Genomic DNA, 13,704 nt, shown 5'->3' with positions numbered 1-13,704 from the left:
AGAAAAGGAAGGCTTTCTTGCTACATAAAAGTATTTGAATTGTCTAAATGTTGTAAGTTGTTGTTCAGTCGCTCAGTCATGTCTGACTCTTTGCAGTCCCATAGACTGCAGCACACCAGATTTCTTTGTCCTTCATGATCTCCCAGAGTTTGCTCAAACTCATGTCCATTCAGTCAGCTATGCCATCCAACCATCTCGTCATCTGTCACCCCCTTCTCCTTCTGCCCTCAAACTTTCCCAGCATAAGGGTGTTTTCCAATGAGTCTGTTCTTCATATCAGGTGGCCAAAGTATTGCAGCTTCAGCATCAGTCCTTCCTATGAATATTCAAGGTTGATTTCCTTTAAGATTGACTGGTTTGATCTCCTTGCTATCCATGGGACTCTCCAGAGTCTTCTCCAGCACCACAGTTCAAAAACATTAATTCTTCAGTGCTCAGCCATCTTTGTGGTTCAACTCTCACATCCATACATGACTGCTGGAAAAACCATGGCTTTGACTATACAGAGCTTTGTCCGCAAAGTGATGTCACTGCTTTTTAATATGCTGCCTAGGTTTGTCATAGCTTTTCTCCCAAGGAGCAAGCATCTTTTAATTTCATGGCTACAGTTATCCACAATGTAAATAACTAACCTTAGACTGTGATTCATTTAACTTGTGTTCGTGGTATCTTTTTTTCCAAAAAAAATACTATAATGTAATCAGGTTTGTCAGTCTTTTCCTTTAATTTGTACACTTGTGTCATCTTCCAGAAATCCTTCAAAACCCAGAGTCATAAAGATAATCGTATATTTTCTTTTAAATTTTATATTTTTTAATTTTTACACCTGGATTTTCAATAAGCGTAAAGTTGCTATATCTAATTTTATTTATTTTTCACATGAAAATCAAGCTTTTACAACAATTTATTGGAATGTCTATTGTTCTCTGTTGCTTTTTCATTTCACCTATTTCAGATCACATTTCAATACATGCATGGATCTGGTTCTAGTGATATTAATAGTTTCCATTCTTTTTTAGTCTCTTTTTGTGTCAATACCACAGTGGTTTCACTCATTATAGCTTTATAATAAGTCTTAATATCTGTTGGTCTTGTCTTCATACCTTATTACTCTTCAGTCATTGCTTACCTCTTGAACTTTAGGATAACTTTGCCAAATTCTATGAAAAATCTTGTTAATCTTTAGTGGGAATTTCATTGCATTTATTGATTAATGAGGATTGAAGATAGTTTTCTCATCTGTGAACAACAGTCTAATCCAAATGAATAGCCAATCATAGGAATATATATAAGATTTCATTGTGGATACTTAAGTCATTCTTACTTTATACATGAAGGATTAGAAAATTTACTAGGTTTAATTAATTAATTTTCATTAGCTTAATCTGCAACAGAATTAAAACTAAAACAGTTTTAGTTTTCTGAGTTATTTTTATGAAGTCATTTTATTAATCATTTGCTCTTTCTTTTTTTGTATTACTTTTGTTTTTCAGGAACTCCTATTTTATTTTCGGTAGCAGAATTTCTCAAGTTATGATAGACTTCCTGAAGTCTGTATTGTGCATTCTTTTTTTTCCTACATTTTCTAATGTACTGTTCATTGCCTCTCAGATGGCTTTCATTTTGATAATCACCTTTAATTAACCAAATCCTTTTTTCTCAGGCTAGTACCTCTGCTTATATAGCTTTCTCAAAGACACAATGTTGATGAACATTCTTCTCACTGTGCTGAGCTATAGGAGAAGGGCTAAAGTTAAAGGCAGGATGGGTTTCATGGGCCACTGTGTTTAATATCTTTCTTATTTGCATGGGGAGTTCACCGCAAGCGCTGATGCTTTTTCAGTTGCGCTACTTGTCATCTTTTGCTGACATGTTTTTCCCTTTCCATCAGTACTGTCAGCAAAACATCTTCTCTTCTACTTGGTAATCATCTTTCTCTAGTTATATTAAATGTTTTTCCAAATGTGCATATACTAATGGTTATTTCAGAGGGAACATAACATTAGCAGAAAAGTAGAGGGATAGTTTCTAATAGGTCTTTTTTTTTTCTTGGCTTTTCGTTACTCTTTATTTTTGTTTTAGTCATTGACTTTATCTCAATCATTCCTATTATTTTTGTAGATTTTCAAGGGAGGAGGAAAGAAATCAATGTTATTATATATTCCATCATTTTCTTGGATGAACTAATTACTAAGGGCATCACCATATAGATAATTCACCTTGGTAAAATTTAGATTATCAACCGTTTTTTGTTTTGTTTTGTTTTGTTTTTTGCTGTTTCAATCACAGATCTGTCATTTATGGTATATATCTCCTTTTATTTCAGAAACTGGTGTTAACTGGAATAACATTTGGACACCAGCCACCCTTGAGGATGAGCTCACCTTTGGCTATATGATGGGAATGCTTGTAATTGATGCTTTTTTGTATGGCCTTGTGACCTGGTACATAGAAGCTGTCTTTCCAGGGCAATATGGCATTCCTCAACCATGGTACTTTTTTCTTATGGTGAGTTCTAATGCTGCTATTGTTGTGAAAACCATAGTCCTTATGAGCAAGGGCATGTACAGAATCATTTGCATACCATCTATACTGAAATACTAGCCATTTCTTGATATACTTTAAAGGCCTTCCACATATGCAGATGAACAGTATGAATAAGATACTGAAACCCTGTACATTAAAACACTGTGAGTAATGTAGCCCTTCTTCAGTCAAGTAGTACATAATGGATTAATTTGGAGAATAAAGAAATGTAAAAGTGTCTGTAAACTATGTTCCCTATTAAGTTCATATGTGGTAGTTTCTTAGATCCTGGTGAGTGGAGGATTCAGTTCAATTCAGTTGCTCAGTCCAACTGTGTGACCCCGTGGACTGCAGGTCACCAGGCTTCCCTGTCTATCACCAACTCCCAGAGCTTGGTCAAACTCATGTCCATTGAGTCAGTGATACCATCCATCTCATCCTCTGTCATCCCCTTCTCCTCCTGCCTTCAATCTTTCCCAGCATCAAGGTCTCTTCTAATGAGTCCGTTCTTTGCATCAGGTGGCCAAAGTATTGGAGTTTCAGCTTCAACATCAGTCCTTCCGATGAATATTCAGGGCTGATTTCCTGTAGGATTAACTGGTTGGATCCCCTTGCAGTCCAAGGGACTCTCAAGAGTCTTCTCCACACCACAGTTCAAAACCATCAATTCTTCGGCACTCAACTTTCTTTACAGTCCAACTCTCACATCCATACATGATTACTGGAAAAACCATAGCTTTGACTAGATGGACCTTTGTCAGCTAAGTAATGTCTCTTCTTTTTAATATGCTGTCTAGGTTTGTCATAGCTTTTCTTCCAAGGAACATCTTTTAATTTCATGGCTGCGGTCACCATCAGCAGTGGTTTTGGAGCCCAAGAGCATGATGTCTGTCGCTATTTCTCAGTTCACGTACCTCTGAAGCCTAACTTGAAGGATTTGGAGCTTAACGTTGCTACTATGTGAAACAAGCACAATTGTATGATAGTTTGAACATTCTTTAGCATTGTCAGAGGTATGTGAACTGAGAACTTCCAGATGTATAAGGTGAGTTTAGAAAAGGCAGAGGAACCAGAGATCAAATTGCCAGCATACATTGGCTCACTGAAAAAAGCAAGGGAGTTCCAGAAAAAAATCTACTTCTGCTTCATTGACTATGCTAAAGCCTTTGAGTGTGTGAATCACAAAAAACTGGGGAAAATTCTTAAAGAGATAGAAGTAAAATATCACCTACCTGTCTCCTGAAAAATCTGTATGCAGGTCAAGAAGCAGCATTTAGAACCAGACATGAAACAACTGACTGGTTCAAAATTGGGAAAGGAGTATGACAAGGCCATATATTGTTGCCCTGCTTATTTAACTAGTATGCAGAATACATCATGCAAAATGCAAGACTGGATGAATCACAAGATGGAATAAAGATTGCAGAGAAAAATATCAACAGCCTCAGATATGAAGATGATACTGCTCTAATAGCAGAAGGTGACGAGGACTAAAGAGCCTCTTGGTGAGGGTGAAAGAGTAGAGTTAAAAAGTGGCTTAACACTCAACATTCAAAAAACTAAGATCATAGCGTCTGGTCCCATCACTTAATGGCAAATAGAAGGGGGAAAATGGAAGCAGTGACAGATTTTTATTGTCTTGGGCTCCAAAATCACTGGTGACTGCAGCCATGAAATTAAAAGACGCTTTCTCCTTGGAAGGAAAGCATAGTTAGCATATTAAAAGCAGAGACATTGTTTTGCTGAGGTCTGTATAGTCAAAGATCCATATAGTCAAAGATATAATTTTTCCAGTAGTCATGTACACATGTGAGGATTGGACCATAAAGAAGGCTGAGCATTGGAGAATTGATGCTTTCAAACTGTGGTGCTGGAGAAGACTCTTGAGAATCCCTTGGACTGCAAGGAGATCAAACCAGTCAATCTTAAAGGAAAAATGCTGAATATTCATTGGAGGGACTGTTGCTGAAGCTTAAGCTGCAATACTTTGCCACCTGGTGCAAAGAGCCAACTTATTGGAAAAAACCCTAAAGCTGGAAAAGATTGAAGGCAAAAGGAGAAGGAGGTGGCCAAGGATGAGATGGTTAGATAACATCACTGACTCTATGGACATGAATTTCAGCAAACTCCAGGAGATAGTGAAGGACAGAGGAGCCTGGCATGCTACAGTCCATGGTGTCACAAAGAGTCAGTGACCAAACAACAACAAAATAACCCCTGAAAGTATGTAGCCGATTTCCTGTATCTCAGAAAGTAAACCAAGCTAAAGTGTTTTTAATTTTATAGTGCCTCATTTTTTTCCACATTTAATGTTTTAATTTAGGTGAAATTCATATAGCTTAAAATTAAAAGTGAACAGGTGATGACATTTTGTACATTTACAGTGTACATACACATGCATATGTGGCGTGCTCAGTTGCTCAGTCATGTCCATCTGTTTACAACCCAGTGGAGTATAGCTGGCAGGGATAGAATCCTGGACAGTACCCCTCTGTCCATGGGATTATACAGGCAAGAATACTGGAGTGGCTTTCCAATTCCTCCTCCAGGGGATCTTCCCAGAGATAAAACCCATGTCTTCTGTATCTCCTGCATTAGTAGCTGGATTCTTTATCATTGAGCCATCAAAGAAACCCCAAACATGCACATATCTAGTTCCAAACTCTTTTCATCACCAAAAATAAAATTCTGTACTCATTAAGAAGTCATATCCCATTTTCTGCTATCCCAGGTCCCTAGTAATTACTAATCAGCTTTCTTTTTCAATGGATTTACCAATTCTGGATGTTTCATAGAAATAGAGTCAGTCAGTATGTGATCATTTGTGTCTGACTTCTTTTGCTTACCATGTTTTTTGAGTTTATCCGTGTTATAGTATGTGTCAGTACTTCAATTTTTTGATTGCTGAATAATATTCTATTGTATATACACAGAGGCTAAGCATTTCCTTTATCTATTCATTCTTAGTTGGACATACAGGACATCCTATGACTATTGAGTAGTGATGCTATGACTATTTATGTATAAGTGTTTGTTTGAATACCTGTTTCAGGTCTTTTGGAACTATATCTATAAGTGGAATTTGGGACTGTACCTAAGTGTGGTAATTCTATGTTTAATGAAACCACTGAACTGTTTCTTTTTTTTTTTTTTAATTGTACCCTTGAGGATATAAGGTGTATCTTGTTTTGACTTGCATTTCCCTAGTGACTAATCATGCTGAGGTCTTTTAATGTACTCTTTTTAACCATTTGTATATAGTATTTAGAAAAATGTCTATGCAAGTTCTGTGCCGATTTTAAAATTGGATTGTTTGTCTTTTTATATATTCTGGACACTAGACTCTTACCAGATACATGGTTTGCAAATATTTTCTTCCATTCTGTGGGTTTTCTTTTCACTATCTTGACAGTGTCTTTTCATGCATAAAAGCTTTAAGTGTTGATTAATTCAATTTACCAATTTTTCTTTTGTTACTGTGAATTTGGTGTCATATCTTAGTAACCATTGTCAAATATAAAGTCTTGACAGTGACAAATATAAACTGTCTATTTTTTCTTCTAAGAATTTGGTGATTTTTATCACTTATATTTAGATCATTGGTCAATTTTTATTTAATTTCTGTATAGTGTGAGGTAGGGATCCAAATTCAGTCTTTTGCATGTGGATATCTTGTTCTCTTCACAACACTATTTGAAAAGACTATTCTTTCCCCATTAAATGGCCTTAGCACACTTGATGGAAAAGATTTATCACAGATGTACTGGTTTATTTCTGGACCTTTAATTCTATTCCTTTGGCTTATATGTATCCTTATAACAGTACCATACTGATTTGATTATTGTATATTTATAGTAAATTTTGAAATTTGAAAGTGTGAGTACTCCAACCTAGTTCTTCTTTATCAACATTGTTTTGGCTGTTAGGGGCCTCTTGCAAGTCCATATGAACTTAATGCTCAATTTTTGTATTTCTCCAAGAATGTTCATCTAAATTTTTTATAAGAATTACATTGAATTTGCTGGTTGTTTTAACTAATATTGCCATATTAAAAATATTATTTCTGAATAAATTCTTTCAGCAAAGTTTTACAGTTTTTTGTGTACAAGTCCTTCACTTTTTGTTAACTTTATTCCCAAGTATTTTACTCTTTTGAATTCTATTGTAACTGGAATTGTTAGTTTTCTTTTTGTATTGTTTGTTGCATGTACATAAAACTACAGCTTATTTTTGCATATTGTTCTTATACCTTGCACCTTTGCTGAATTTGTTTATCTCTACTAGTTTGGGTGTGTACTCTTTGGGGTTTTTTTTAATAAGTAAGATCATGTCATCTTCCTTTCCAGTTTGAGTGCCTTTTATTTCTTTTTCTGCCTCATTGTTCTGACAATCTCCCAGTACAGTGGTGAGTACCAAAAGTGAAAGTAGGCCTCCTTATCTTATTCCTGATATTAGGGGAAATTTCACTATTGAATATGATGTTATCTATGGATTTTTTTCATAAAAATTCATATCATTTTGATATCATTTTAAATTTTTTTAATTTTATTTATTTTTGATATAAATTTATTTATTTTAATTGGAGGCTAATTACTTTACAATATTGTAGTGTTTTTGCCATACATTCACATGAATCCACCACGGGTGTACATGTGTTCCCCATTCTGAACCCCCCTCCCACCTCCCTTCCCATACCCTCCCTCTGGGTCACCCCAGTGCACCAGCCCCAAGGACCCTGTATCATGCATTGAACCTGGACTGGCGATTCATTTCACATATGATAATGTACATGTTTCTATGCCATTCTCCCAAATCATCCCACCCTCTCCCTCTCCCTCTGAGTCCAAAAGACTGTTCTATACATCTGTGTCTCTTTTGCTATCTCACATACAGGGTTATTGTTACCATCTTTCTAAATTCCATATATATGTGTTAGTATACTGTATTGGTGTTTTTCTTTCTGGCTTACTTCACTCTGTATAATAGGCTCCAGTTTCATCCCACCTCATTAGCACTGACTCAAATGTATCCTTTTTGATGGCTGAGTAATATTCCATTGTGTATATGTACCACAGCTTTCTTATCCATTCATCTGCTGATGGACATCTAGGTTGCTTCCATGTCCTGGCTATTATAAACAGTGCAGCGATGAACGTTGGTGTACATGTATCTCTTTCTGACTGGTGTGAAATGGTACCTCATTGTGGTTTTTATTTGCATTTCTCTGATAATGAGTGATGTTGAGCATCTTTTCAGCCATCTGTATGTCTTCTTTGGAGAAATGTCGATTTCATTCTTTGGCCCATTTTTTTATTGGGTCATTTATTTTTCTGGAATTGAGCTGCAGAAGTTGCTTGTATATTTCTGAGATTGATTCTTTGTCAGTTGCTTCATTTGATATTACTTTCTCCCATTCTGAAGGCTGTCTTTTCACCTTGCTTATAGTTTCCTTTGTTGTGCAAAAGCTTTTAAGTTTAAATAGGTCCCACTTGTTTATTTTTGCTTTTATTTCCAATATCTGGGAGGTGGGTCATAGAGGATCCTGCTGTGATTTATGTTGGAGAGTGTTTTGCCTATGATTTCCTCTAGGAATTTTATAGTTTCTGGTCTTAAATGTTTAGATCTTTAATCCATTTTGAGTTTATTTCTGTGTATGGTGTTAGAAAGTGTTCTTGTTTCATTCTTTTACAAGTGGTTGACCAGTTTTTCCAGCACCACTTGTTAAAGAGATTTTCTTTTCTCCATTGTATATTCTTGCCTCCTTTGTCGAAGATAAGGTATCCATAGGTGCGTGGATTTATCCCTGGGCTTTCTATTTTGTTCCATAAGAAGTAAAACTCTCACTGCTTACAGATGATGTGATCCTCTACATAGAAAACCCTAAAGACTCCACCAGAAAATTACTAGAGCTAATCAATGAATATAGTAAAGTTGCAGGATATAAAAGCAACACGTAGAAATCCCTTGCATTCTTATACACTAACAATGAGAAAACAGAAAGAGAAATTAAGGAAACAATTCCATTCACCGTTGCCATGGAAAGAATGAAATACTTAGGAATATATCGACCTAAAGACACAAAAGACCTATATATAGAAAACTATAAAACACTGGTGAAAGAAATCAAAGAGGACACAAATAGATGGAGAAATATACTGTGTTCATAGATCAGAAGAATCAATATAGTGAAAATGAGTATACTACACGAAGCTATCTATAGATTCAGTGCAATCCCTATCAAGCTACCAACAGTATTTTTCACAGAGCTAGAACAAATAATTTCACAATTTGTATGGAAATACAAAAAACCTCGAATAGCCAAAGCAATCTTGAGAAAGAAGAATGGAACTGGAGGAATCAACCTGCCTGACTTCAGGCTCTACTACAAAGCCACAGTCATCAAGACAGTATGGTACTGGCACAAAGACAGAAATATAGATCAATGATATCATTTTGTTATCATTTATCATTTTGATATAGTTTTCTTCTTTATCTTTAAACACTTTTTCAAAGGCTTTATTGCCATTAGTTGAGATGATCATGTGTGTTTCTTCCATTTGTTCTATTAAAGTGACATATTACATTGATTGACTTTCTTTTGTTGAAATACCCCTGCATTCCTGGGATAAATCACACTTTATCATGATGTATAATTCTTTTGATATGCTTATTAGATTCAGTTTGCTAGTAGTTGATTTTTGCATCTATAGTCATAAGAGATATTGGGTTATAGTTACTTTCTTTGTGATCTCTTTATCTGGATTGCTGTCAGGGTAACACTGACCTTATAAGAATGAATTATGGAATGTTCCCTCCTCTTATACTTTTTGGATGACTTAGAGAAGGACTGCTGTAAACTCTTATTTAAATGTTCGGTAGAATTCACCAATGAAGTCTCCTGATCCTGGACTTTTCTTCACTTATTTTTTGACAGTGACTCAGTTGATTTACTTGTTATAAGACTGTTCAGATAGAGTGCTTCATTTCTTAATACTCACTTTGGTAATTTCACTTTGGCTTTCTTTGTAGCACTCGTACTGGTTCAGCAAACCAAGAATCAAAATAAAAAAAGAAGAAATGAATGACTCTGAGATAACTCAAAACAAGTATTTTGAGGCTGAACCTACTGGTTTGGTGGCTGGTATCAAGATCAAACATTTGTACAAGGTATTGTTTCAAAAGTCTCTTTTTCTTACAAAGACTGAATACTACATATTACTATTAGGATTGTTTGTAACTAGCTATTCCAAGAAATCAAATGAGATACTTAATAAAGAATCATAGCTAATATAGTTCTCATCTGAAGCATTCATAGAACATATAAATATACGTTCTGTATGTGATCTTATTTGCTCTACCCATTGTGCTTATTTTTAATCTCCTCTAATGGATTTGACAGCAAGTGATATTTGAATTTTGTAATAAAATTCTCTTAAGAAAATAAACTTGATAATGCAATAAGAACATTTGGGTGTGTGGTTGGAGAGGATAACATTAAAGGTAGTTAAAGCAAAACCTCTCTGAAGGGATAACCTTTGAACTAGTCAATTATTTGAAAAGCTAAAGGAAAAACACTCATGTTAGGAAAATCACAAATTTGAAAACCCTGAGGTGAGAAAGACTTTCATGTTGAAAGATTGCTGCTGCGAGCCATGAGCTATGCCCAGATTTGTGACTTCCAGAGAGAGGATTTTGATCTGGGGCCAGAGAAGAGGCTCAATCACTAGGAGCTTTTGTGTAGCAAAGTTTTATTAAAGTATAAAAGGGAAAGTAAAACCTTCCAACATAGACATCAGAAGGGGACAGAAAGAGTGCCCCCTTGCTAGTTTTTAGCAAGGAGTTATATATCTGTTACCAAGTTGCTAATTAGATAAAAGAAACACCTCACAACTGAGAGAGCTGCACCTGGCCCCTCTCCCACAGCATGCATTTTGAGATAGCATTGGCACAAGGTGAGTCATCCCAGCCATAAAACAATTGACATGAATCTTGAAGAAAGACGGATTTCCAAGCAAATACATAGTTTCATTAACAGAGCTTAAGAGAATATTTCCATGTGTAAGACATACTGGTTTGTAGAGCCATTAACAATTCAAGGTTTGAGAAAAAGGTTAGTCTTGGTGGAAATGGATTTGAAGAAAGGCAGATTCCAAGGCAAATGCATAGTTTCATTAAGATAGCTTAAGAAAAACATTTCCATAAGAAAAACACATTGGTTAGCTCAAGGTTTGAGAAAAGCTAAGTTTAAGTGGAACCAGGAGTTGTCATGACAGCATAGGATTAGGAAAAAATGTCTGCCACTTGCAATTTATTTCCTCCTACCTCTTGGGGACCCCTAGTCTTCCTACCTGTTACCCTGTCAATGTGTTTGAGAAACAAAAAAAAAAAACAAAACTATTTGGTGGCAAAAGAATGTTAGTAAATGGCTTCATTGAGAAGCCATTATTTGGCTAGAGGAATATATATATATATATATATATATATATATTTAAAGATCATTTTGACTACATTGTGGGAAATGGGATGTTGGAAATTGAGGAGTTAAGAAGGAGAAGTGTAGGAAACAAAGACCAATGGTACTTTGTTTAAGAAATAATGGTAATTGAACAAAGGTCATAGCAATACATATTAAAAGAAATGGACAAATCCAAGATATTTTCCACAGAATGGAGAATATTGGGGAATAAGCGGGCACTGAAGGAAAAGAAGGAAACTAGATAACAAACTATTAATAGAGCAATTAAATGTTAAATAACATAGACCTTTGCTGTTCTTACCAAGTGATAGTAGATTTTCTTAAATGTTTCTCCATTTGCTATATTTTCTCAGATCAGTTTCTGGAGGCTTTAAATGGTTGTTTTTTGTTTTTTGTTTTAATTTCATTTTTTTTTTTCATTTTTTCAGTTCTGAACTTATTTATTATTTTTTAACAATAATAATAAAAGGATAATGTAAGGATAATTCCTTACAGAATTTTGTAGTTTTCTATCAAACCTCAACATGAAACATGTTTTTGTTTTTGTTTTTTTTTTTACCAGAATTTCTTGTTCCACTGTGGAGTGGGTCTACAGTGCTCTTCATGCTTACTTCCCAGAAATGAATCTTTTTATTGTCTTTTTTAATGGATTCAATTTTCTTAAATTTTGTTTAGAGTGTTTTTAATTAGGATTTTTATCATAAATATTGGTCTCTTTTCTTCTGTTGTAAGGTATTTCTCTCATTTTAATACCAGGATAATGATAGCCTCATATAGTGAGTTGGGAAGTATTTCCTCCTTTTCAATTTTCCAGAAGAGATTTTGTACATGTATTATTTTGTATCTGATTACTTGGGGATTTTCCTGAGATCTTTTTTGTAATTAATTTCTAATTTAACTCTGATTATGGTCAAAGAAAGACACTTTGTATGACTTAAATTCTTTTAAATGTATTGATTCTTATTTGTTTCAGTCAATATCTGTCTAAATAAATTTTATAAGTACTTGAAAATAATGTATAATCTGCTCCTGTTAAGTGAATTAATAAAAAAATGTCAATTAAGAGAAGTTCATTGTTAGCTCTTCAGGTATTCTATATCCTTACAGATTCTACATATTCTAACAATTATTGAGAGGAAAGTATCAAAGTCTTTGAAAATAGCTGCATTTTCTATTTCTGTTTGTAGTTCTATTGATTGTTGCCTCATGTATTTTGAATTCGGTTTTTGGGTATATAAACATTTAGTAATATTATGTCTTCTTGAAAAGCTGATCTCATTATGATTATAAAATGACATTCTTATCTTTGGCATTATTTTCCTCTCTTAAATCTACTCTAATTGTTGTTTATGTAACCACACCACTTAACCTTTTATTATTATTATTGGATTCTGTTTTACTGTAATAACACTAAGACTTTCAGGTTATTGATTTTAATTTTAAAATTAAAATATTTTCTGAATGTTTGTATAATTTATTGTATTTGAAAAGAACAACATCAACTAGGCAATATCCATGTGTTTTTTAAAACCACACTGTTGAGCTTTGATTAACATCCAAAAAGCTAATTATCCTACTTAAACGTTGCCTGATTAATATACGTGTATACTATGGGGGCTTCCCAGGTGACATTAGAGGTAAAGAACCCACCTGCCAATACAGGAGGCATGAGATGTGCACTCGATCCCTGGCTTGGGATGATCCCCTTGAGGAGAGCGTGGCAACTCACTCCAGTATTCTTGCCTGGAAAATCCCATGGACAGAGGAGCCTAGTTGCTGCAGTCCATGGGGTCACAAAGAGTCAGACATGACTAAAGTGACTTAGCACACATGTATAAATGTACATGTCAGTTCAGTTCAGTTCAGTCACTCAGTCTTGGCCAACTCTTTGTGACCCCACGGACTGCAGCACACCAGGCTTCCCTGCCCATCACAAACTCCTGGAGCTTGCTAAAACTCATGTCCATCAAGTCAGTGATGCTATCCAACCATCTCATCCTCTGTTGTCCTCTTCTCCTCCTGCCTTCAATATTTTCCAGCATCAGAGTCTTTTCCAATGAGTCAGTTCTTCACATTGGGTGGCCAAAGTATTGGAATTTCAGCTTCAGCATCAGTCCTTCCAATGAATATTCAGGACTGATTTCCTTAAGGATTGACTGGTTTGATCTCCTTGCAGTCCAGGGGACTCTCAAGAGTCTTTTCCAACATCACAGTTCAAAAGCTTTAATTCTTTAGTGCTCAACTTTCTTTATAGTCCAGCTCTCACATCCATACACAACTACTGGAAAAACCATAGCTTTGACTAGACAGACCTTTGTTGGCAAAGTAATGTCTCTTTTTAATATGCTGTCTAGGTTGGTCACAGCTTTTCTTCCAAGGAGCAAGCTTTGTTTAATATCATGACTTCAGTCACCATCTGCAGTGACTTTGGAGCCCCCCAAAATAAAGTCTGTCTCTGTTTCCATTGTTTCCCCATCTATTTGCCATGAAGTGATGGGACCAGATGCCATGATCTTCGTTTTTTAAATGTTGAGTTTTAAGCCAGATTTTTCACTCACCTCTTTCACTTTAATAAAGAGGCTCTTTAGTTTCTCTTCACTTTCTGCCATAAAAGTGCTGTCATCTACATATCTGAGGTGTTGATATTTCTGGGGGTAATCTTGATTCCAGTTTGTGCTTCATCCAGCCTGGCATTTCACATG

General features: G+C 35.2%; 1 protein-coding gene across 1 annotated transcript in view; it reads left to right on the top strand.

Annotated features, from left to right (window-relative positions):
* The window catches only part of LOC138076171 (phospholipid-transporting ATPase ABCA3-like), a 253,186-nt gene that overhangs the window by 60,156 nt on the left and 179,326 nt on the right, over positions 1–13,704 (top strand). The window contains exons 9-10 of the mRNA XM_068968392.1: positions 2,327–2,508; positions 9,556–9,693. Of these exons, the coding sequence (XP_068824493.1) occupies positions 2,327–2,508; positions 9,556–9,693 (320 nt within the window). The remainder of the gene's footprint in view (positions 1–2,326; positions 2,509–9,555; positions 9,694–13,704) is intronic.

This window comes from Capricornis sumatraensis, chromosome 3, assembly GCF_032405125.1.
Source record: "Capricornis sumatraensis isolate serow.1 chromosome 3, serow.2, whole genome shotgun sequence".
NCBI classification, from domain to species: Eukaryota; Metazoa; Chordata; class Mammalia; order Artiodactyla; family Bovidae; genus Capricornis; species Capricornis sumatraensis.
The sequence above is the reverse complement of the archived record's forward strand: the minus strand, read 5'-3'. Positions and strand labels throughout refer to the sequence as shown.